This window comes from Takifugu flavidus, chromosome 11 (assembly GCF_003711565.1).
Source record: "Takifugu flavidus isolate HTHZ2018 chromosome 11, ASM371156v2, whole genome shotgun sequence".
In the NCBI taxonomy this organism is placed as follows: Eukaryota; Metazoa; Chordata; class Actinopteri; order Tetraodontiformes; family Tetraodontidae; genus Takifugu; species Takifugu flavidus.
In genome coordinates, this window is record NC_079530.1 from 5279587 (window position 1) to 5300350 (window position 20764).

The 20764-nt window shown below is 43.9% G+C and overlaps 2 protein-coding genes across 2 annotated transcripts; both read right to left on the minus strand.

Moving 5' to 3' along the window:
• Positions 1-4323: 4323 nt before the first annotated feature.
• LOC130534270 (amine sulfotransferase-like) lies at positions 4324-6767 on the minus strand. Its single transcript, XM_057048298.1, has 6 exons — positions 6467-6767; positions 5765-5973; positions 5567-5693; positions 5396-5490; positions 5193-5310; positions 4324-4448 (listed from the first exon to the last, which is right to left on the minus strand). The coding sequence occupies exons 1-6, from the start codon at positions 6618-6620 to the stop codon at positions 4324-4326; spliced, it is 828 nt and encodes a 275-aa protein (XP_056904278.1). The 5' UTR covers positions 6621-6767.
• Positions 6768-12757: 5990 nt separating this feature from the next.
• Positions 12758-15465, minus strand: LOC130534252 (amine sulfotransferase-like). The gene is made up of 7 exons (XM_057048277.1): positions 15391-15465; positions 14508-14666; positions 13806-14014; positions 13608-13734; positions 13435-13529; positions 13175-13349; positions 12758-13069 (listed from the first exon to the last, which is right to left on the minus strand). The coding sequence occupies exons 1-7, from the start codon at positions 15413-15415 to the stop codon at positions 12948-12950; spliced, it is 912 nt and encodes a 303-aa protein (XP_056904257.1). The 5' UTR covers positions 15416-15465; the 3' UTR covers positions 12758-12947.
• Positions 15466-20764: the final 5299 nt, after the last annotated feature.

Here is a 20764-nt window from a genome sequence, read left to right on the forward strand (position 1 = left end):
TCCAAAAACTCAAGAGGCGGTTCACCTCTGCTGCGATTATAATACAGCCTGATCCCGGTTGCCAGTTCATTGTAGAGGTAGATGCTTTAGATGTGGGAATGGGTGTCATTCTCTCCCAACGTTCCATGAAGGATGAGAAGGTACATCCATGAGCTGTTTTTCCCATTGCCTTATTCCATCTGAGCATAACTATGACATTGGGAATAAAAAGCTTCTTGCTGTCAAGCTCGCCCTGGAGGAACAGCGGCATTGGCTTGAAGGGTCGAAGGTTCCATTTGTGGTTTGGACGGATCACAAGAATCTAGAGTACATTCGCACTTCCAAATGTCTGAATGCTCGCCAAGCCCGCTAGTCTCTTTTCTTTTCCAGGTTCAACTTCACACTGGATTATCGTCCAGGGTCTAAGAACAGCAAACTCAATGCCCTCTTCTGCATCTATCCTGTCCTTGATAACCTGGAGGTTTTGGCATTCTGCCAGACAACTGTTTTGTAAGGGCTGTTCAATTGGAAATTGAGACCTTGGTGCGCTCCGCTCAACCTGATAATGCAGCCCCCAGTCAGTGTCCACCTTTTAGTCCTTCCCATGCCCTGCAAATTATTGATAGTTTGGAGAATTTCACGGTTCATCAGCTTCTGGATGTCAGTCGTCGGGGCCGTGATATTCAATTTTTGTATGTATTGTAGAGATATGGCCCTGAAGACAGGTGCTGGGTCCCATCTCGGGACATTTTGGATCAGTCATCTGCGAGTTTGCATTTGGTGTGAAGTGTTTTTGTTTACATTTGTTGGTTATGTGCAGGTGTTCCACCCATCTATTTCCTGTTCTTGCTTTGTTTTCCCTCCATCTTGTAGGTGCACCTGATACGCATTGGGTCTTGATTAATTTAGTATTTAAACTAGTCTGCCTTTCTGCCTGTGCCTGATCATTCCATTAAGTTGTCAGTCAGTTACAGGTACTTCACCTGAGCCTTTGTAATTGAAAAACCTCTGTTTTTCCCTTGGGATTTTTGAGTGCATTTTTTACTTATCGGAAGGATTTGTCTACAGTTGTGTTTTTCTGTTACACCTTGGTTTTTCCAGTTCAATGATTTCGCTGATGACTCACTAAGAACATTAAATTTTTTACCTTTACTGAATTGCCTGCTTGTGGGTCCTTCTTCTGTGGAATCCTAACATTTAAATCAACAACACTATCAGTTTAAGTAGAAGACTCCTTGTCATGCCAAGTAGCTGTAGATTACTGGTACTACATCTTGCACACACCATTCTCTGAACAGGGCATTTAGGTCACCAGACATATCTTTGGCTAGCATCTCAGATCTTCTGGCCATCAATGTACAGTGATGGGCAAGACTATTGTAATACATGTCAAAAATGAAAAGATCAGGATTGTCATTTGGATGACATTTGGAGCATCTTGGCTGGAATCAGTGTGGTGGGAAGTTGAACCTGTCGAAATGTTCGTGTGCTAAGCCAGAAACCCACTACCTGGGTTACCAGGGTAGTACTCCTGTCTTAAGTGGACAAAGTTGAGGCATCAAGAACCCAAGGACACAGACAAAGAAACAGTTGGAATCCTTCCTAGGCCTGGTTGGCTGGTACCAATGATTCATTTCTGAATATTTAAATTTTCCATGTCGGCTTCTCCACTGACAAACTCAGTTGCAAAGAGGCTCAAAACCCAGTGGAATAGAGTGAGGAATGTAAACAAACTTTCCAAGGTCTGAAAGATGAATTGTGCTCCTCATTGGCTTTGCAAAGACCAAATTTCAATCACCTCTTTTCAGCTTGGTGCAAGTGGACGCTTCAGGTGAGGGCATTGGGGTTGTGCTGGCTCGGGCAGATCCTGGTGAAGAGTTTTCCTGTGCTCTATCTCAGCAGGAAGCTTCTGTCTCATGAAAACAGATACTCCACCATTGAAAAGCAATATCTGGCAATCAAGCGGACACTAGACAATCGCTAGTATTACCTTCTTGAAAGGGAATTTGACCTGCACACAGACCACAGAGCCTTGACCTGGATTCAGACAGTAAAGTGTCAAAACACCAGTGTAACCAAGTGGTATCTGGACCTTCAGCCCTTCATATTTTGAGTATTGAACAAATCAGCAAACAAAGAAGTTACTGCTGACTCTACCAAGACTATCAAATATAAAACAAGAGGGACGTGATGTGACGAAGGTGTTGTCACAGGTACGGGGCACCACATGGTGTTAAGCAATTAAATACACACATTGCATTCATCCAAAATAACCCCTGCAGTTGTTGTGGTGAGTGCATGCACAACTTATAAAATAAAATAATAGACATTCGACCGGGCATTGGTGTGGACGACGCGGTCATCTATCTACTGCACCGGTCACTCTCACACCTAGAGAGCACCGGGAGCACTGTGAGAGTCATGTTCTTTGACTTCTCCAGTGCCTTCAACACAATCCAGCCATCATTGCTGAGAGGGAAGATGGAGGGAGCTGGAGTCGACTGTCACCTGGCTGCCTGGACCACCGACTACCTCACCAACAGACTACAGTACGTGAGGCTCCGTGACTGTGAGTCCGATGTGGTTGTCTGCAGCACGGGGGCACCGCAGGGTACAGTTCTCTCTCCCTTCCTCTTCACTCTCTACACATCGGACTTCAGCCACAACACGGACAGCTGCCACCTCCAGAAGTTCTCCGACGATACAGCCATCGTTGGACGTGTTTCTGAGGGGAACAAACTGGAATACAGGGAGGTCATCACCAACTTTGTCGCCTGGTGTGAACTGAACCATCTGCGCATCAACACCAGCAAGACAAAGGAGGTGGTGATCGACTTCAGTAGGAAGGCTTCTCACATTGCACCCGTGAACATCCAGGGTTTCGACATTGAGATCGTAGAGGAGTACAAATACCTGGGTGTTCACCTCATCAATAAACTGGACTGGACTCATAACACAGACGCCCTGTACAAGAAGGGCCAAAGTCGTCTTCATCTGTTGAGGAGACTGAGGTCCTTTGGAGTGTGCAGGTCACTGCTTAGGACTTTTTATGACTCTGTGGTGGCATCGGTGATCTTCTACGCTGTGGTCTGCTGGAGCTGTGGAAGCTCAGAGAGGGACAGGAAGAGACTCAACAACCTGGTCAGACGGGCTGGCTCAGTCCTGGACTGCTCTCTGGACTCCATCGAGGAGGTGGGTGAGAGGAGGATGTTAGCCAAGCTGACATCAATTATGGACACCCCCTCTCACCCCCTACATGAGACTGTGGGGGCCTTGAGCAGCTCCTTCAGCAGCAGACTGTTACACCCATGGTGTAAAAGGCAACATTACCGCAGGTCATTCATCCCAACTGCCGTCAGATTGTTCAACATGCAGGGTTGGCATATTTGCACTAACTAATCATCCTACCTCTGGAATGTCTTATTTGCACATCTTATTTGCACCTTATTTTTCTTCACACTGTCCAACACTCCTCCTGTACATAATTTTTAATTTCTGTATATACTGTACAATGTACATAGCAATGTACATAATATAAGAGTATATATTTTTATATATATTTATATATATTTTTTTTTAATATATTTTTTTTCTCTCTTTTAGTACTTCTCTGTATTGTACACCACGGGCTACCGCTGTAACGTGCAATTTCCCCGATGTGGGATCAATAAAGTCTTTTATCCTTTATCCTTATCCTTACCAAATATAGTTCAGAGTATAGAATTTATTTTTATCTTGTCAAATTTTGATATATGGGTACAAAAAACTGGACTTTGGGAAATGTGGAGTGGATCTTCATACTATCAGGCAGACAGAGCTTGAGAGTACCGTAGATGGACTAATGATGCTTTCAACAGGTAAAGGTTCAATAAAACATGGAGAGTTTCCAGGATTTAGAGAGTAAGGGGACATTGCAGGATGAAGGCCAATCAGACTGAGCTGGACAGCACTCTGGACACACAGACTGAGACACAAAGAAGCAGTTAGCGCCATCCTTATCTTCACATTGGGCCTGCCTGACCATCTTTTTGGTGTCCAAGGTAAGAGCAATAATCACACTGTTTGTACTGAGAAGGGTGTGAGGAGGAGTGCTGGTTACCCTGACCGCATGCAAGCTGGACAGACCTATTAGGGTTAGTATTCCATGAACTCAGGCGATAGCAGATGGGAAAATTGAAATGATTGGGGGGAAAAAAAGAGTCCAGAGAGCTGTCCTAACATTTAAGCTCTTAGCATGTTTAGTGTATGCCAAGTTCTTATGGTCAGTCCAGACCACAAATGGTTGCTGGGCCCCTACAGCCAGTGTCTCCCATCCTCTAATGCCATTTTAATGGTCAACTTTTCTCAGTTGCCCAAATCAAAATTGCTCTCCGGAGGAGTGAGTCCTCCAGAGATTAAGGCGGAGGTATGCAAGAAATTGGCTTTAGTGATGAACTGTTTACTGGAGTGAAGCTGGACCAGGATTGGAGCTGAGGTGAAAAGAGTCTGAAAATGATGGTTTCTGTAAATTACTGAATGACGATTTTGATTGCAAAACACAGTGAACACACACACACACACACACAGCCAGACACCCAGTGTTTAATATAACCTTGGAGAATTGATTTTTTAATGATGGGAAGAGCAGAGTGTGGACATTACATAAAACCCACCAACTCAAACTACAGAGCATTTGAGTGCCAGTGCACAATACATGTCCTGAAGTTATTTGGGATTTGTGGGGAGAGAATTGTGCTGACCTGGCTCTTTAACATATTGGACTGGCCTGTCCTGGAGCTGAGGTGGTGAATGAACCCCCAGATGCCCAGCCACTGGAGGGTGGCCTGACACAGAAATGTTAAATGTGGTTCACCCTGGATGCTCTCAAAGAAACGTGCTGTTGTAACTATTCCATGTATTTGATGGTGGTTTTGACAGTATGGATATCAGCATACTTCATTAATGTTTGCAAGTCTTCAGCTCATGCGTTTATGTCAAAAGGACATTCTTTAAAAGCAAGATGCTCTATTTTCTATCATTTTCATTATGAAGGTGCAAGGGGACGTATTGGTACAGTGGTACATTGAATACAGAATTATTCTGAATGGGAGAAATGTGTTTATTTGAAACAGAAAGTAATGATATTGTAACTATTTCATGTATTTGGTGGTGGTTTTGACAGTATGGATATCAGCATGATAATTAAAGATTCCGCTGAGTGAAGCTGCACTGACCACAAGCATTGCCTGTCTCATCTTTTTCCTGTTTATACAGGACTCTGATCTGTTTATGGGTTCTCCACCTGAAACCTGTTAGGAAAGCACAGATCTTCACAACTTCCCCTCTCAGATCCTGTCAAAATGTTTCAGGACTATTTTCATTCAACTTTAATTCCCACTTTTATGAGGTGAAACCAAATGATGAAAACCTTCCACACCTTCAACATGTCCTCATACCGAACAATGTGGATCTTTAGCTGCTCCTGAGCGGCCACGTATTGTTTGACATGAGCAAACCACGATCCAACAAATTCTGCTCAAGAACAATGTAGATTAAACATAACTGATTACATACAGACGTGTGGAGTTAGTGAAACACAGGGACTTACGTTTGCCATCCATGAACTGTTTAAAGAACACCTCAAAGCTTGTAGGAGAATCCATCAAAACCCAACTGTGGGCAAAGTGATACAGGGACACCAGGACATCTTTGGGGTTCCTCAAAACATACACGACCTAAAGGAAATCATTAACTTCTGTTGTTAGCAGTAATTCAAGTGATGGTTGACAAGAGCACTTAATATCACCTTGATTTGCTTTTCTTTGACTCCGTGGGGCAACAGCTCAAGAAACAAATGTGTGTATAGAACCCGAGGTTCTTTCCTGTCTCTGAATGGGTCATCAACAGTTCTTCCCTCCAAATAGGGAATTTTGGCCCTGTTGGTGACATCTTCAGCCCATCCAGGGTGTGAAGCCTCCATGATCTGAGACAGAATCTGCTGCATCCACACTGTGCCTACAGAAAAAATGAATTTGCTTCCTCACTGTACATTTACCTGGATTCAGACGGCACTCTAAAGCTGTAAAGGGAACCAACACCTGTCCAGTGTTTGGGCACCTGTTGGTTTGGCATCTTTGACAGAAGTGGAGAAACTAGATAATTCACTTAACCACCTTTCCTGATCATGTCAGATGGATTACAAACAATAGTTGATAAAAATGCAATTCAATGCCATTTAATTACCCAGGTATCATAGTTTCATTCTATAGTCATTTCCTGCAACCTGTGCATTGCCACTATCATGACGTGCACACAGTCCAGATGTTGTTCCACCACATCCTGCAGAGTTTGTGGTGTTTGTCCAGTCAGTTGTCAACCAGACAATATACAAGTCTCTATGTGTGGTGTACTGTTGAAAAAGTATGTTCCCAGCACATTTATACGAGCAACATTACTTTTCTACTGACTCTCTTAGACAAAAGAGTTTTTAATGCAGGAATGAGCTGACCTGATTTAGGGAAGGTTATGATGAAGACGTCAGTAGGACGGATCTCAAAGTCCTTCAGGGCATCAATGTCCTTGGGTCGCAGTTTTTCGTTGACTGGAAAGTTCATCCCTTTGTACCTGAACAGGTCCGAGGTGATCATGTCCAGAGAGTCCATGTGTGCTGAAAAAAAATGACATCTTATACTTTTGAAAAACTACTAATGAAATCCAAATGACGAACGTGACCTGATGCTGAGAACCACTGTCAACACCATCACTCGGCCAGATTTTGAACCTTGACCGATTGTTTCTCTGAGTTATCTTTTTCTTTCTGGTCTGTAAGTTTATTTGAGAAATTATTTAAGTTTAAAATGGTTTTTTTCTTTTTTTTTCAGAAAATGGTGATATTTCTTTACACAGGAAATAAAACCAGAACAAATAATTGAAACACCATTTTTCTTAAAATTACATTCAATGATAAAAAGAAATGATCACAAATGTGTAAAAGTGGTCTGGAATCATGATAACAGATATAAACAAGTTCACTTACATGTTGCCTGGTTCTGTTCTTCAATATCTCTGAGGCATCTCAGCTTAAAACCAACAGTTTACAGTTATCCCTGAAGTGTTGGATTTGTAATTAACTAGGCTTGGTTCCTGCTTAACCTGTACTTGTTGACTGATGAGAATAAGAAGCCAAAGACCTCAGAATTCTTTTAAAGTTCCTGTGCACGATCCTCCTGTATAGAGTTACAACTCTGTGCGGCAACTCTGCCCATTTAATTTTCATTTATTTTTTGGGCAAAACTTAAATAAAAGCACAAAGGTGTTAATTTTATATGAAAAGGAAAACCGAAAATAGAATCTTTACATGATAATCAATCTGGTGTCAGCCTTTGATGTGAACGGCAGATAAAAGAAAACCAGGAGGAAGATATGGAAATATGGGATTCCATCAGCCAGAGAGATTAATGTCACAGACATATAAAGAGGTGCAGAAGCATTTAAAGAAGTGATGCCAGAACTCAGAGAGGAAGTGTGCAAGTAGCATGAAGCATGAAGATACTTTCAATTAGGGTGAAGTTTCAAAGACAACTTGGTGGACAAAGGTGCAGATCCTCCTCACTGGATCTAACTGTGGAACCAGGAACTGCATTAGCATCTCAATACAAAATGCATAATCAGCACCGCCGTTATCATGATCATAAAACGTGAAAATCATATCGAGGCACAGTTGAGAGTAGAGGGCTTGCCTTTACCAAGCCCATGCACATGCAGTTTTCCAGGCACTGGTCAATGACGTCATGAGGGATATGATAAACAAGTTTGTTTTTATTTACCTTGATGACATTTTGATTTTTTTCTCGTTCCCTGTCTGACTATACTCATCATGTACGCCAGGTCCTCCAATACCTCCTGGAGAATCAGCTTTACGTCAAAGCAGAGAAATTGTTGCACCTCTCACTGCGCTCACTTCCACTCTGGTTGAGTTCATCTGTTCACGTCAGCTGAGAAGGCCTTCCAAAACCTCAAGAGGCGGTTCACCTCTGCTGCGATTATAATACAGCCTGATCCCGATTGACAGTTCATTGTAGAGGTAGATGCTTTAGATGTGGGAATGGGTGTCATTCTCTCCCAACGTTCCATGAAGGATGAGAAGGTACATCCATGAGCTGTTTTTCCCATTGCCTTACTCCATCTGAGCGTAACTATGACATTGGGAATAAAAAGCTTCTTGCTGTCAAGCTCGCCCTGGAGGAACAGCGGCATTGGCTTGAAGGGTCGAAGGTTCCATTTGTGGTTTGGACGGATCACAAGAATCTAGAGTACATTTGCACTTCCAAATGTCTGAATGCTCGCCAAGCCCGCTGGTCTCTTTTCTTTTCCAGGTTCAACTTCACACTGGATTATCGTCCAGGGTCTAAGAACAGCAAACTCAATGCCCTCTTCTGCATCTATCCTGTCCTTGATAACCTGGAGGTTTTGGCATTCTGCCAGACAACTGTTTTGTAAGGGCTGTTCAATTGGAAATTGAGACCTTGGTGCGCTCCGCTCAACCTGATAATGCAGCCCCCAGTCAGTGTCCACCTTTTAGTCCTTCCCATGCCCTGCAAATTATTGATAGTTTGGAGAATTTCACGGTTCATCAGCTTCTGGATGTCGGTCGTCGGCGCCGTGATATTCAATTTTTGTATGTATTGTATAGATATAGCCCTGAAGACAGGTGCTGGGTCCCATCTCGGGACATTTTGGATCAGTCATCTGCGAGTTTGCATTTGGTGTGAAATGTTTTTGTTTACATTTGTTGGTTATGTGCAGGTGTTCCACCCATCTATTTCCTGTTTTTGCTTTGTTTTCCCTCCATCTTGTAGGCGCACCTGATACGCATTGGGTCTTGATTAATTTAGTATTTAAACTAGTCTGCCTTTCTGCCTGTGCCTGATCATTCCATTAAGTTGTCAGTCAGTTACAGGTACTTCACCTGAGCCTTTGTAATTGAAAAACCTCTGTTTTTCCCTTGGGATTTTTGAGTGCATTTTTTACTTATCGGAAGGATTTGTCTACAGTTGTGTTTTTCTGTTACACCTTGGTTTTTCCAGTTCAATGATTTCGCTGATGACTCACTAAGAACATTAAATTTTTTACCTTTACTGAATTGCCTGCTTGTGGGTCCTTCTTCCGTGGAATCCTAACATTTAAATCAACAACACTATCAGTTTAAGTAGAAGACTCCTTGTCATGCCAAGTAGCTGTAGATTACTGGTACTACATCTTGCACACACCATTCTCTGAACAGGGCATTTAGGTCACCAGACATATCTTTGGCTAGCATCTCAGATCTTCTGGCCATCAATGTACAGTGATGGGCAAGACTAATGTAATACATGTCAAAAATGAAAAGATCAGGATTGTCATTTGGATGACATTTGGAGCATCTTGGCTGGAATCAGTGTGGTGGGAAGTTGAACCTGTCGAAATGTTCGTGTGCTATGCCAGAAACCCACTACCTGGGTTACCAGGGTAGTACTCCTGTCTTAAGTGGACAAAGTTGAGGCATCAAGAACCCAAGGACACAGACAAAGAAACAGTTGGAATCCTTCCTTGGCCTGGTTGGCTGGTACCAATGATTCATTTCTGAATATTTAAATTTTCCATGTTGGCTTCTCCACTGACAAACTCAGTTGCAAAGAGGCTCAAAACCCAGTGGAATAGAGTGAGGAATGTAAACAAACTTTCCAAGGTCTGAAGGATGAATTGTGCTCCTCATCGGCTTTGCAAAGACCAAATTTCAATCACCTCTTTTCAGCTTGGTGTAAGTGGACGCTTCAGGTGAGGGCATTGGGGTTGTGCTGGCTCAGGCAGATCCTGGTGAGGAGTTTTCCTGTGCTCTATCTCAGCAGGAAGCTTCTGTCTCATGAAAACAGATACTCCACCATTGAAAAGCAATATCTGGCAATCAAGCGGACACTAGACAAGTCTTCAGCTCATGCGTTTATGTCAAAAGGACATTCTTTAAAAGCAAGATGCTCTATTTTCTATCATTTTCATGATGAAGGTGCAAGGGGACGTATTGGTACAGTGGTACATTGAATACAAAATTATTCTGAATGGGAGAAATGTGTTTATTTGAAACAGAAAGTAATGATATTGTAACTATTTCATGTATTTGGTGGTGGTTTTGACAGTATGGATATCAGCATGATAATTAAAGATTCCGCTGAGTGAAGCTGCACTGACCACAAGCATTGCCTGTCTCATCTTTTTCCTGTTTATACAGGACTCTGATCTGTTTATGGGTTCTCCACCTGAAACCTGTTACATTAGAATCTGTCTGTATCAGTACTGATGTTCCAGATTTTTCTGTAGTTTTTCCTTTCTGCCTCTGTCTTCCCTCCTTCTCCTGTCTCCCCTCTTCCCCTCTTCACCTTCATTACCCTCATGTGTCTCAGCTGTGCCTGATTGTCATCTCTTACCTTCTCCTGTATTTAAACCCTCCATTCCTCTCTTTCTGTACCAGACTGTCTTTTTTTTAAAGCCTCCAGAGATTTTCTTTGAGTTTTGTTTTTTGTGTTTGGGATCTTTTTAATAATTTGGATTTATTTTTTTTATTTATTTTTTTTATATTTATTTATTTATTTGGATTTATTTGTTTGTGCCTACGGTCCAAACAGCAGTTCAGCGTGTCCACCCTTTTTGGAGTCCTTAGAGGGAGTGCTGGAGAGTGCTCCTTCTGGGGGCTCCCTCGTCCTCCTGGGTGACTTCAATGCTCACGTTGGCAGTGACAGTGTGACCTGGAGAGGTGTGATTGGAAAGAACGGCCCCCCTGACCTGAACCCGAGTGGTGTTTTGTTACTGGACTTCTGTGCTCATCTCAGATTGTCCATAACCAACACCTTGTTCAAACATAACGGCGTCCACATGTGCACTTGGCACCAGGACGCCTTAGGCCGCAGATCGATGATCGACTTTGTGGTTGTGTCATTGGATTTGCGGCCGCATGTTCTGGACACTCGGGTGAAGAGAGAGGCGGAGCTGTCAACTGATCACCACCTGGTGGTGAGTTGGCTCCGATGGTGGGGAAGGATGCTGGACAGACCTGGCAGGCCCAAACGTGTTGTGAGGGTCTGCTGGGAACGCTTGGCAGAGTCCCCTGTCAGAAGGAGCTTCAACTCACGCCTCCAGGAGAGCTTTGACCATGTTCCGGGGGAGGCGTGAGTTGAAGCTCGGACATTGAGTCCGAGTGGACCATGTTCCGTGCCACAATTGTAGAGGCGGCTGACCGGTGCTGTGGCCGCAAGGTGGTTGGTGCCTGTCGTGGCGGCAATGCCCGAACCCGCTGGTGGACACCAGCGGTGAGGGATGCCGTCAAGCTGAAGAAGGAGTCGTATCGGGCCTTACTGGCCTTAAGGCTCTGGATGTTGTAGGGCTGTCGTGGTTGACTCGACTCTGCAACATCGCGTGGACATCGGGGGCAGTGCCGCTGGATTGGCAGACCGGGGTGGTAGTCCTTCTTTTTAAGAAGGGGGACCGGAGGGTGTGTTCCAACTATAGGGGGATCACACTCCTCAGCCTCCCTGGTAAGGTCTATTCAGGGGTACTGGAGAGGAGGGTCCGCCGGATAGTCGAACCTCGGATTCAGGAGGAGCAATGTGGTTTTCGTCCTGGGCGTGGAACAGTGGACCAGCTCTACACCCTCAGCAGGGTCTTCAAGGGTGCATGGGAGTTTGCCCAACCAGTCCACATGTGTTTTGTGGACTTGGAGAAGGCATTCGACCGTGTCCCTCGGGGGGTCCTGTGGGGGGTTCTCCGAGAGTATGGGGTGTCGGGCCCGCTGATACGGGCCGTCCGCTCCCTGTACAATCGGTGCCAGAGTTTGGTCCGAATTGCTGGCAGTAAGTCGAACTTGTTTCCGGTGAGGGTTGGTCTCCACCAGGGCTGCCCTTTGTCACTGATTCTGTTCATAATTTTTATGGACAGAATTTCTAGGTGCAGTCATGGTGTTGAGGGGATCCGGTTTGGTGACCTCAGGATCGGGTCTCCGCTTTTTGCGGATGATGTGGTCCTGTTGGCGTCATCAGCCCGTGACCTCCAACTAACACTGGATCGGTTCGCCGCCGCATGTGAAGCGGCTGGGATGAAAATCAGCACCTCCAAATCCGAGGCCATGGTTCTCAACCGGAAAAAGGTGGAATGCCTTCTCCGGGTCAAAGAGGAGATTCTGCCCCAAGTGGAGGAGTTCAAGTACCTCGGGGCCTTGTTCACGAGTGAGGGAAGAATGGAGCGGGAGATCGACAGGCAGATCGGTGCGGCGTCCGCAGTAATGCGGACTCTGCACCGGTCCGTAGTGGTGAAGAGAGAGCTGAGCCGAAAGGCGAAGCTCTCGATTTACCGGTCGATCTTCGTTCCTACCCTCACCTATGGTCATGAGCTTTGGGTAATGACCGAAAGAACAAGATCACGGGTACAAGTGGCTGAAATGAGCTTCCTCCGTAGGGTGGCTAGGCTCTCCCTTAGAGATAGGGTGAGAAGCTCTGCCATCCGGGAGGAGCTCGGAGTAGAGTCGCTGCTCCTCCGCGTTGAGAGGAGCCAGATGAGGTGGCTTGGGCATCTAGTTAGGAAGCCCCCTGGACGCCTCCCTGGTGAGTTGTTCAGGGCATGTCCCTTCAGTAGGAGACCCCCGGAAGGACCCAGGACACGTTGGAGAGACTATGTCTCTCGACTGGTCTGGGAACGCCTGGGGATCCCTCCGGATGAGCTACAGGAAGTAGCTGGGGAGAGGGAAGTCTGGCTTCTCTTTAGGCTGCTGCCCCTTGACCCGATAAGCGGTAGAGAATGGATGGATTTATTTGCCTCTTATGACTGTCTGCCGCTGCCAACTGAGAATTAGAAGGTTAAAAGTTTGACTTGTCTGTCCTGGATTCCACATTTGAGTCCAGTCAAATTGGTTCTGCTTATTTTTCAAGAAAAGATTGGGGAGGAAGAAAGGAGCTGAAACTGGGAGCTCATTGAAGGAGACTTTCAATATCGCTGATAAGAGGAAACTCGCTCATCTCCTCTCTGAAGACTTTTTCAAAATATTCATTCTGTGACACTGTCAGATGATTCTTCCAGTCACCTGCAACACCTGTTTATGCACAGAAAAGTCACAGAATTACAGGTAGCAGTGTGTTTGTGTCTAGATATAAAGTCTAATATGCTATCATATGATGAATCAGAGAAGAAAACCAACCTTTCCTCATGGTTGCTGTGGTGTAAATGGTGGTTTCGACCAAGTCTTTGTAGTTTGCTTTGGGGTTAATCTTCATGCTCTTGAATGTTGATGCTTCCACAACACGATCAATGGCTTCATCTGTCAATTCTTCTCCCAGGAAAGCACAGATCTTCACAACTTCCCCTCTCAGATCCTGTCAACATGTTTCAGGACTATTTTCATTCAACTTTAATTCCGACTTTTATGAGGTGAAACCAAATGATGAAAACCTTCCACACCTTCAACATGTCCTCATACCGAACAATGTGGATCTTTAGCTGCTCCTGAGCGGCCACGTATTGTTTGACATGAGCAAACCACGATCCAACAAATTCTGCTCAAGAACAATGTAGATTAAACATAACTGATTACATACAGACGTGTGGAGTTATAGTGAAACACAGGGACTTACGTTTGCCATCCATGAACTGTTTAAAGAACACCTCAAAGCTTGTAGGAGAATCCATCAAAACCCAACTGTGGGCAAAGTGATACAGGGACACCAGGACATCTTTGGGGTTCCTCAAAACATACACGACCTAAAGGAAATCATTAACTTCTGTTGTTAGCAGTAATTCAAGTGATGGTTGACAAGAGCACTTAATATCACCTTGATTTGCTTCTCCTTAACTCCATGGGGCAACAGCTCAGGAAACAAATGTGTGCGTACAACCCGAGGTTCTTTCCTGTCTCTGAATGGGTCATCAACAGTTCTTCCCTCCAAATAGGGAATTTGGGCCCTGTTGGTGACGTCTTCAGCCCATCCAGGGTGTGAAGCCTCCATGATCTGAGACAGAATCTGCTGCATCCACACTGTGCCTACAGAAAAAATGAATTTTCTTCCTCATTGTACATTTACCTGGATTTAGACAGCACTCTAAAGCTGTAAAGGGAACCAACACCTGTCCAGTGTTTGGGCACCTGTTGGTTTGGCATCTTTGACAGAAGTGGAGAAACTAGATAATTCACTTAACCACCTTTCCTGATCATGTCAGATGGATTACAAACAATATTTGATAAAAATGCAATTCAATGCCATTTAATTACTCAGGTATCATAGTTTCATTCTATAGTCATTTCCTGCAACCTGTGCAGTGCCACTATCATGACGTGCACACAGTCCAGATGTTGTTCCACCACATCCTGCAGAGTTTGTGGTGTTTGTCCAGTCAGTTGTCAACCAGACATTATACTAGTCTCTATGTGTGGTGTACTGTTGAAAAAGTATGTTCTCAGCACATTTATACGAGCAACATTACTTTTCTACTGACTCTTAGACAAAATAAAGTTTTTAATGCAGGAATGAGCTGACCTGATTTAGGGAAGGTTATGATGAAGACGTCAGTAGGACGGATCTCAAAGTCCTTCAGGGCATCAATGTCCTTGGGTCGCAGTTTTTCTTTGACTGGAAAGTTCATCCCTTTGTACCTGAATAGGTCCGAGGTGATCATGTCCAGAGAGTCCATGTGTGCTGAAAAAAATGACATCTTATACTTTTGAAAAACTACTCATGAAATCCAAATGACAAACATGACCTGATGCTGAGAACCACTGTCAACACCATCACTCGGCCAGATTTTGAACCTTGACCGATGTTTTCTCTGAGTTATCTTTTTTCTTTCTGGTCCGTAGGTTTATTTGAGAAATTATTTAAAAGTTTAAAATGGTTTTTCTTTTTTTAAATTTTTTTTTCCAGTATTTCAGACCATAGTGAGATTTCTTTACACATTCATGCTTCCAAACTCTTGAAGAAATAAATCCAGAACAAATAATGAATGAAATCCAAATGACAAACATGACTTGATACTGAGAATCATTTTTCCTCCTGGTAATTTCAATTCTCCAGATCTGAAGTGTTGTGAACTGAACTGATTAATTGTTTTTCACTTCTATCTTTGCACCGATACTGTGCAGCAGATCTGTATAATCATGTCTGAATGTGTACCAACAAGCCAAAGCAAGTATAGTCAAACTGGTTCAGCTCCTGTTGGAGTGCTTAAATGTTTAAAGAATCTAAAGATCCAGAACTGATAAACAAGCGAAGCAACACCACCACTCCTCCGGATTTAGAACCTTGACTGATGATTTGTCATAGCTATCTTTTTCTCCCTGGTCTGTATGTTCATTTTCTCCTCAACATTTAAAAATAGAAAGGACCGTGTGGATGATTATCAGATATAAATAAGTTCACTTACATGTTGCCTGGTGCTGCTCCTCCATATCTCTGATACATTCCAGTTTGACACCAAGAGTTTACAGTCATGGCTGCTTTGTCACCACTAAATACGCAATAGGTTCTGTTTCTGCTTAACCTGTTTTTCTTGACTTCTCCATAATTTTCCTCATTGATTAATGTCTATATTTTGTTAAAAATTGTGTTTTAAAGGCCTGTAAAATGGTTTCACTCTTGTAAATGATTTATTTTTCCCAGTAATGATCTGATGGGAAATTAAAAGACCTCAATTTCTTTAAATGTTGGAAAACCGTTCAAAGAATCATAAAGAGCCAGCTGCAGGAAGATTATATTTCTCTACAGTGTGCCTTCTCTTTGATACTTCTCTACTGCACATTCCAAACTCACAAGCTGAAAGAGAATCCTTAGACCTGCAAACTAATATTTATGTGTATTTTTATTGCTTTAACATTTTTTTAAAAAAAATACAAAGCTTTTAATTATTAAAAAGTTAAATTTATAAAACACAAGGGGGGACCTCCGCCTCCTCCTTTGTTCACATGAGAATCAATCTAGTGTCAGCCTTTGATGTGAACTGTAGATAAAAGAAAACCAGCAGGACGATATGGAAATATGGGATTCCATCAGCCAGAGAGATTAATGTCACAGACATATAAAGAGATGCTGAAGCATTTAAAGAAGTGATGCCAGAACTCAGAGAGGAAGTGTGCAAGTAGCATGAAGCATGAAGATGCTTTCAGTGAGAGTGAAGGTTCAAAGACAGCATGGTGGACAAAGGTGCAGAACCTCCTCACATGATCTAATTGTGGCATCAAGAACTTCAGTAGCATCTTAATACAAAATGCATAATTGTCACCGCCATCACCATGATCTTAAAAAGTGAAAATCTTATAAAGTTCAGAGGAAAGACTTCTGCTTGACATGTAAAGGATTTTCTGGAATGCGATGATCAGCAGTCCTGAAGTCACTATTTTCTCACACACCATTCACCCCCCCCCCCCCCCCCCCCCCCCCAAATGTGAGTGTTTAAAATTAAATTAAAAATTAAATTAAAATTTTAATTTTTCTTGAGCCTCTTGAGCCTTAGAGCCAAGAACTACTTGTGGCTCCATCATTGGGCCGTCGGGCTCCTCATGTAAGAGTGTATTAATGCTGTTTTATTTGCAATAAACTGAAGAGAAAAGTCACAGATCTGTTATCCTGGGCTTCAAAGGGACAATAAGAGGTGGGGAGAACAGCTTTTGGTTCCTTTCTTGCTTTTATTTGAGTTAAAACAGGCTCTGACATTGTTGTTCTTTCTGCTAATTAAGATGTTAGAGAGACTGGCTGGTTTGACAGAGCCCAGCTTGGCAGGAGGCAGCGAGTGAATGGAGCCAAACTGAACAGGAGACTTTTATGGGCTGACTTCAGTCATTGTTACACCCCCCTAAGGAACGCTAACTGTCTGTGTGACCTGTGTTGCAAGAAGAAGGCCTCTCTGAGTGCACAAGCAGAAAACACAAAGATTCAAACACAGAATGTTTCAAATGTTTCAAATGTTTCAAAACCCTGACACAGATAGTGGAAGTTCACATTTTTCTAAAAGTTCTTTTTCGAAACTTTACAACAAATCTTTGTCCAACACCAACTGCCCCTGTTTGATCAGTGTGGCAGTTTCAGCTCTGTTCACGTCTGCCGTGTGTTGTCATAGTCCGACTATTTACTGCAAAATGCTGAACGACACTTTCTGAGGAGCCATCGCCTCCACCAACAAAGCCGGCCAATTACAGAGTCATTTATTTGTTTGTCAGAAGCTTCAATTGGGCGCTGGTTTCTCAGAGTAGCCATATTGGCGAGGTCAGGCACAGCATCTGAAACGGCAGCTTTATTGCAAAACATGCCATCCCTTTCTTGGATGGAGGAAACAAAAGAAATAAAAACTAACAACTTTGTTCTTTCCAAGCGTTTGGCTGAGCCTGCCTGTCTGGCTGCTCTGTGGAGCGCAGCAGCATGTGTTTCAGGGATTGTCCTGGAAGCGGGAGTGCAGAAACAGCAGGGAGCAGAAGACAAACAGGCAGTTCGTGACTCATTAAACACAGCGACAGTGGCCAGCACAGTGGAGGGGTTTGAGGACCTGTATTCCAACCGGCCGATAAACCCCCCGTACCAGCTGGAGCGGGCATCTGCCCGCCTCACACCAAACCAGCGATTAGCAGCAACACGCCATATCTGAGACGTGGGCCTGAGCTCATTGCAAACACCCCAAACTTACATAAGAGCTCTGATGGACTCATATGGGACCACCGGCTCCACAAGCTGGAAAGATGAGCTTCAGAGAGAAAGAAAGCCGGACTTGCTGTCATTCCACCACAGTTCAGGTCATTCCCTCACTTTATTATGAGCAGCACATGAGTTGGTCCGTCAGCAGACGTCCTGAATGTCACAGCGGAGAGAGAGAACATCGTCATATCAGTCACATCCTCCACAACAGCTGAAGATGAAGCAGTATTATTCACTTATCAAACAACTTGTTCTTCCAGTCTTTCATTATTTAAGAAGAGTCCCATCACTTCTATCGTTTTATGAGGCACGCATTTCTTTTGCCATCGTCTAACTGGACGATCTCCACTTAGACTTGTGTTGATATTTCTGTGCCAATGAAATGATATGGCTGAATAACTGGACTCAGATGATCAGAGGTCATCAAAATACAAAATATCAGCACAAGTCTGCAAAGACATAAAAGTTTGTTCTCTGTAGATTTTCACACAGGAGCAGTGAACCGCTTAATTAACCACCAAGAGATGATAAAAGTATGAAATATAAATAAGATGTCAGCGCTGCCTGAAGAGCTTCTATTTGGTTCTGATGTGTGAGAAGCAAATGAAGCCATGATTGAAGGCTGAAGCCAGTGGAGAAAAGTAAAGTTTGAATAAAAAGTCAGCATTAATGTGATGCCTCCTGGACCCAGAGCACTTTGGAGGAGTGATGGAAGCTTTAAATGTGTTTGTGTGTGACAAAAGGGGCCTCTTCTTCCTCCCGCCACTGGCAGCAGGGCTGTAATTCTGACTTTAACACTTGTAATGGCTCCCTCCTCTCACGTCTCTGGAATATGAAAGATCAGCATATGGCTGTCGACAGCACAGAGGCTAAAGAGTCAATTTCCCCTAAGTAACATTGTTAGAGGGGTGACATTCATTTCACAACTGTCCCCCTGGCTCAGGAAGAGGACAGAGGAGGCGCAGAAATAGAGATAAAGCTGAAGAGACAGATGGTGAGATGCACAAGGACAGAAGTTTAGGCTGAAGGAAAGATATGAAGATTGTCTCTCTCTCTTTCTAATAGCAGCAAGTCTCCATTTGTTCTGTGTCTCACTGTGATCAGTGTGCAGTTCACAGAGCTTCATGTGGCAACCAGGAGATGAAAATCTGTCTGTCAGCTGATAAAAGATTCCGGTTTCGCTTCATTCCTCTCAGCGCTCTTAAACACCTGCTGTTTCACAGCCATGAATTACACTATTTATGACCATGTGTAAAATGGACACTTTCTGGGCACACTGTGTGTCTGTGCCTCTGTTTCTGCTTCTGCCGTGTGGCAGATGGCAGCCAATATGGCACGGCTCTGCCTGTCCAGATGTGGCAGCACATCATGGCAAGAAGAATTAGAAATTCTCAGGAACATGTGGACCTGCGGCCACCAACGCTCTCAGCCAATGAGCTAACATTAACCAGCTGCAGAGGACCCGGAGGGACAGTCACTGTCCTCCCTGACATCATCTTCATCACAGCAGCTTTTTGACAGACATATGAGGAATCCCGCACCCCTCTGTGGGGCCTGTCAATCAACTGCTCTGTGGAGTAGAGCGCCGAGGCCGGTCCCATCATGGGCCTGTCATGGCCCGCTGCACAAGAGGACATTCCCACAAACCCGGGGTTGCCTGGTGGGGGCAGCCTGGAGTCTTTATGAGGGCAATGGTAGTGAAAAATATGGGAATCGTACTAGCATCCCTTCCAACATTGTCCTATTAGCAGATTATTTCAATATTCTTCTAACTGCTCCATGAAGGACTGATCTGGTCTGTTGGTCTTTATTGTTGATGCTACCATCAGCTTGGTTTGATGTTCAACACTATTAACTTGGCTGTTCAGCTGCTCCAGGTGTTAAATAAACTGGAAGTTCTGTTAATCACTGTTGATATTTCTGTTGAATGAAACAAAAAAACACATGTGTGGAGATGTAAAGTTTGAAATTTATCCCGGATCTGAAACCAATTTAAATTGTAGGTATTTTAAAAGCATTAAAGAATTTGAGGCACAAGTGATTCCTCCTGCCTCTTTCCAGACAATATCGAAGATTAAGCTCCATTAAAGAATCAGAGAATAGCTGGGCAGACAATATTTGATCCGATAACTTTCCTGATAATGATGCCGAGGCTGAAGCAGGTGACATTCACATCTGCTGCTGTGCTGCACACGAGTATTATTTCTGTTACTTACACGTGGATAAGTAGTAAAGTAAAGTAAACTGCTGTCAGCAAGTCATTAATGGTGTTTATTTCTGGCTCATTAGAAATATCATGTGAGAACCAGAACTTGTGTCATTACTTACATCATCAACATAAACCAACAAGGCGCACCTTTCTCTCCATCGTTGCTCTTTGAATAATTAGTGATGTGTGTCAATATTGTGGCTCATAGTAACCATATGGTGGGTGCAGGCAGACAGGCCATTGTTGCGAGCTGTGAAATATTGTGTATCCCTGCAAGGGCTGGAGCCAGCAGAGGCAGGAAGTGTTGTCGGGACTGACAGGGACATTGTGCGCCTGAATGGGCAAGTCTTTGGTGGCAGGGAGCACTGCGGACCCAGACAGAAAGTCTTGACCCTGGCGAGAAAGGCTGATTAGACACAGTGCTCCACAACTCTCCTTCTTCCACCACTACCACCACCACCCTCCTCTCTCACCCACACCCCCTGGAGGAAAGAGTGTGTGTGTGTGTGTGTGTGTGTGTGTGTGTGTGTGTGTGTGGTGTGTGTGTGTGTGTGTGTGTGTGTGTGTGAATACTCTGATCAGACCAACACATCAGGTCAACATTATTAACATCAGTCCCTCCAAAACTTTCTTAAAGTCTTCACGTCTATAATATTTACTGGCTCATAAGTGGGAGCAGATATTTCTTTGATAACTGTGGTTGGTGAGCAGATTAAACATTCCATTCTTGGTGCTGCAACAGTTGATAAAGTTAATGATGCGTCTGAAATGATTCCAATCAGCAGCTGTTAATATACGGTAAATAGAGCAGATGAATCTGATGCTGCTGCTTGTTTGTAGCGCTGTTCCAGTTTCACACCTCTTCTGTGTCAGTATGAAAGATGGATTTATTTTCCTTCCTGCAGAA

What these genes read in the sequence shown, in the direction of transcription:
- LOC130534270 (XM_057048298.1), bottom strand. Translation starts at nt 6,620, where the DNA reads ATGGACTCTCTGGACATGATCACCTCGGACCTGTTCAGGTACAAAGGG. An exon ending in TCAAAGAAAAGCAAATCAAG is followed by an intron (nt 5,694 to 5,764) that starts GTGATATTAAGT and finishes GATTTCCTTTAG; the next exon opens with GTCGTGTATGTTTTGAGGAA. An exon ending in ACAGTTCATGGATGGCAAAC is followed by an intron (nt 5,491 to 5,566) that starts GTAAGTCCCTGT and finishes GTTCTTGAGCAG; the next exon opens with AATTTGTTGGATCGTGGTTT.
- LOC130534252 (XM_057048277.1), bottom strand. Translation starts at nt 15,415, where the DNA reads ATGGAGGAGCAGCACCAGGCAACAT. An exon ending in TTAAGGAGAAGCAAATCAAG is followed by an intron (nt 13,735 to 13,805) that starts GTGATATTAAGT and finishes GATTTCCTTTAG; the next exon opens with GTCGTGTATGTTTTGAGGAA. An exon ending in GGTATGAGGACATGTTGAAG is followed by an intron (nt 13,350 to 13,434) that starts GTGTGGAAGGTT and finishes ACATGTTGACAG; the next exon opens with GATCTGAGAGGGGAAGTTGT.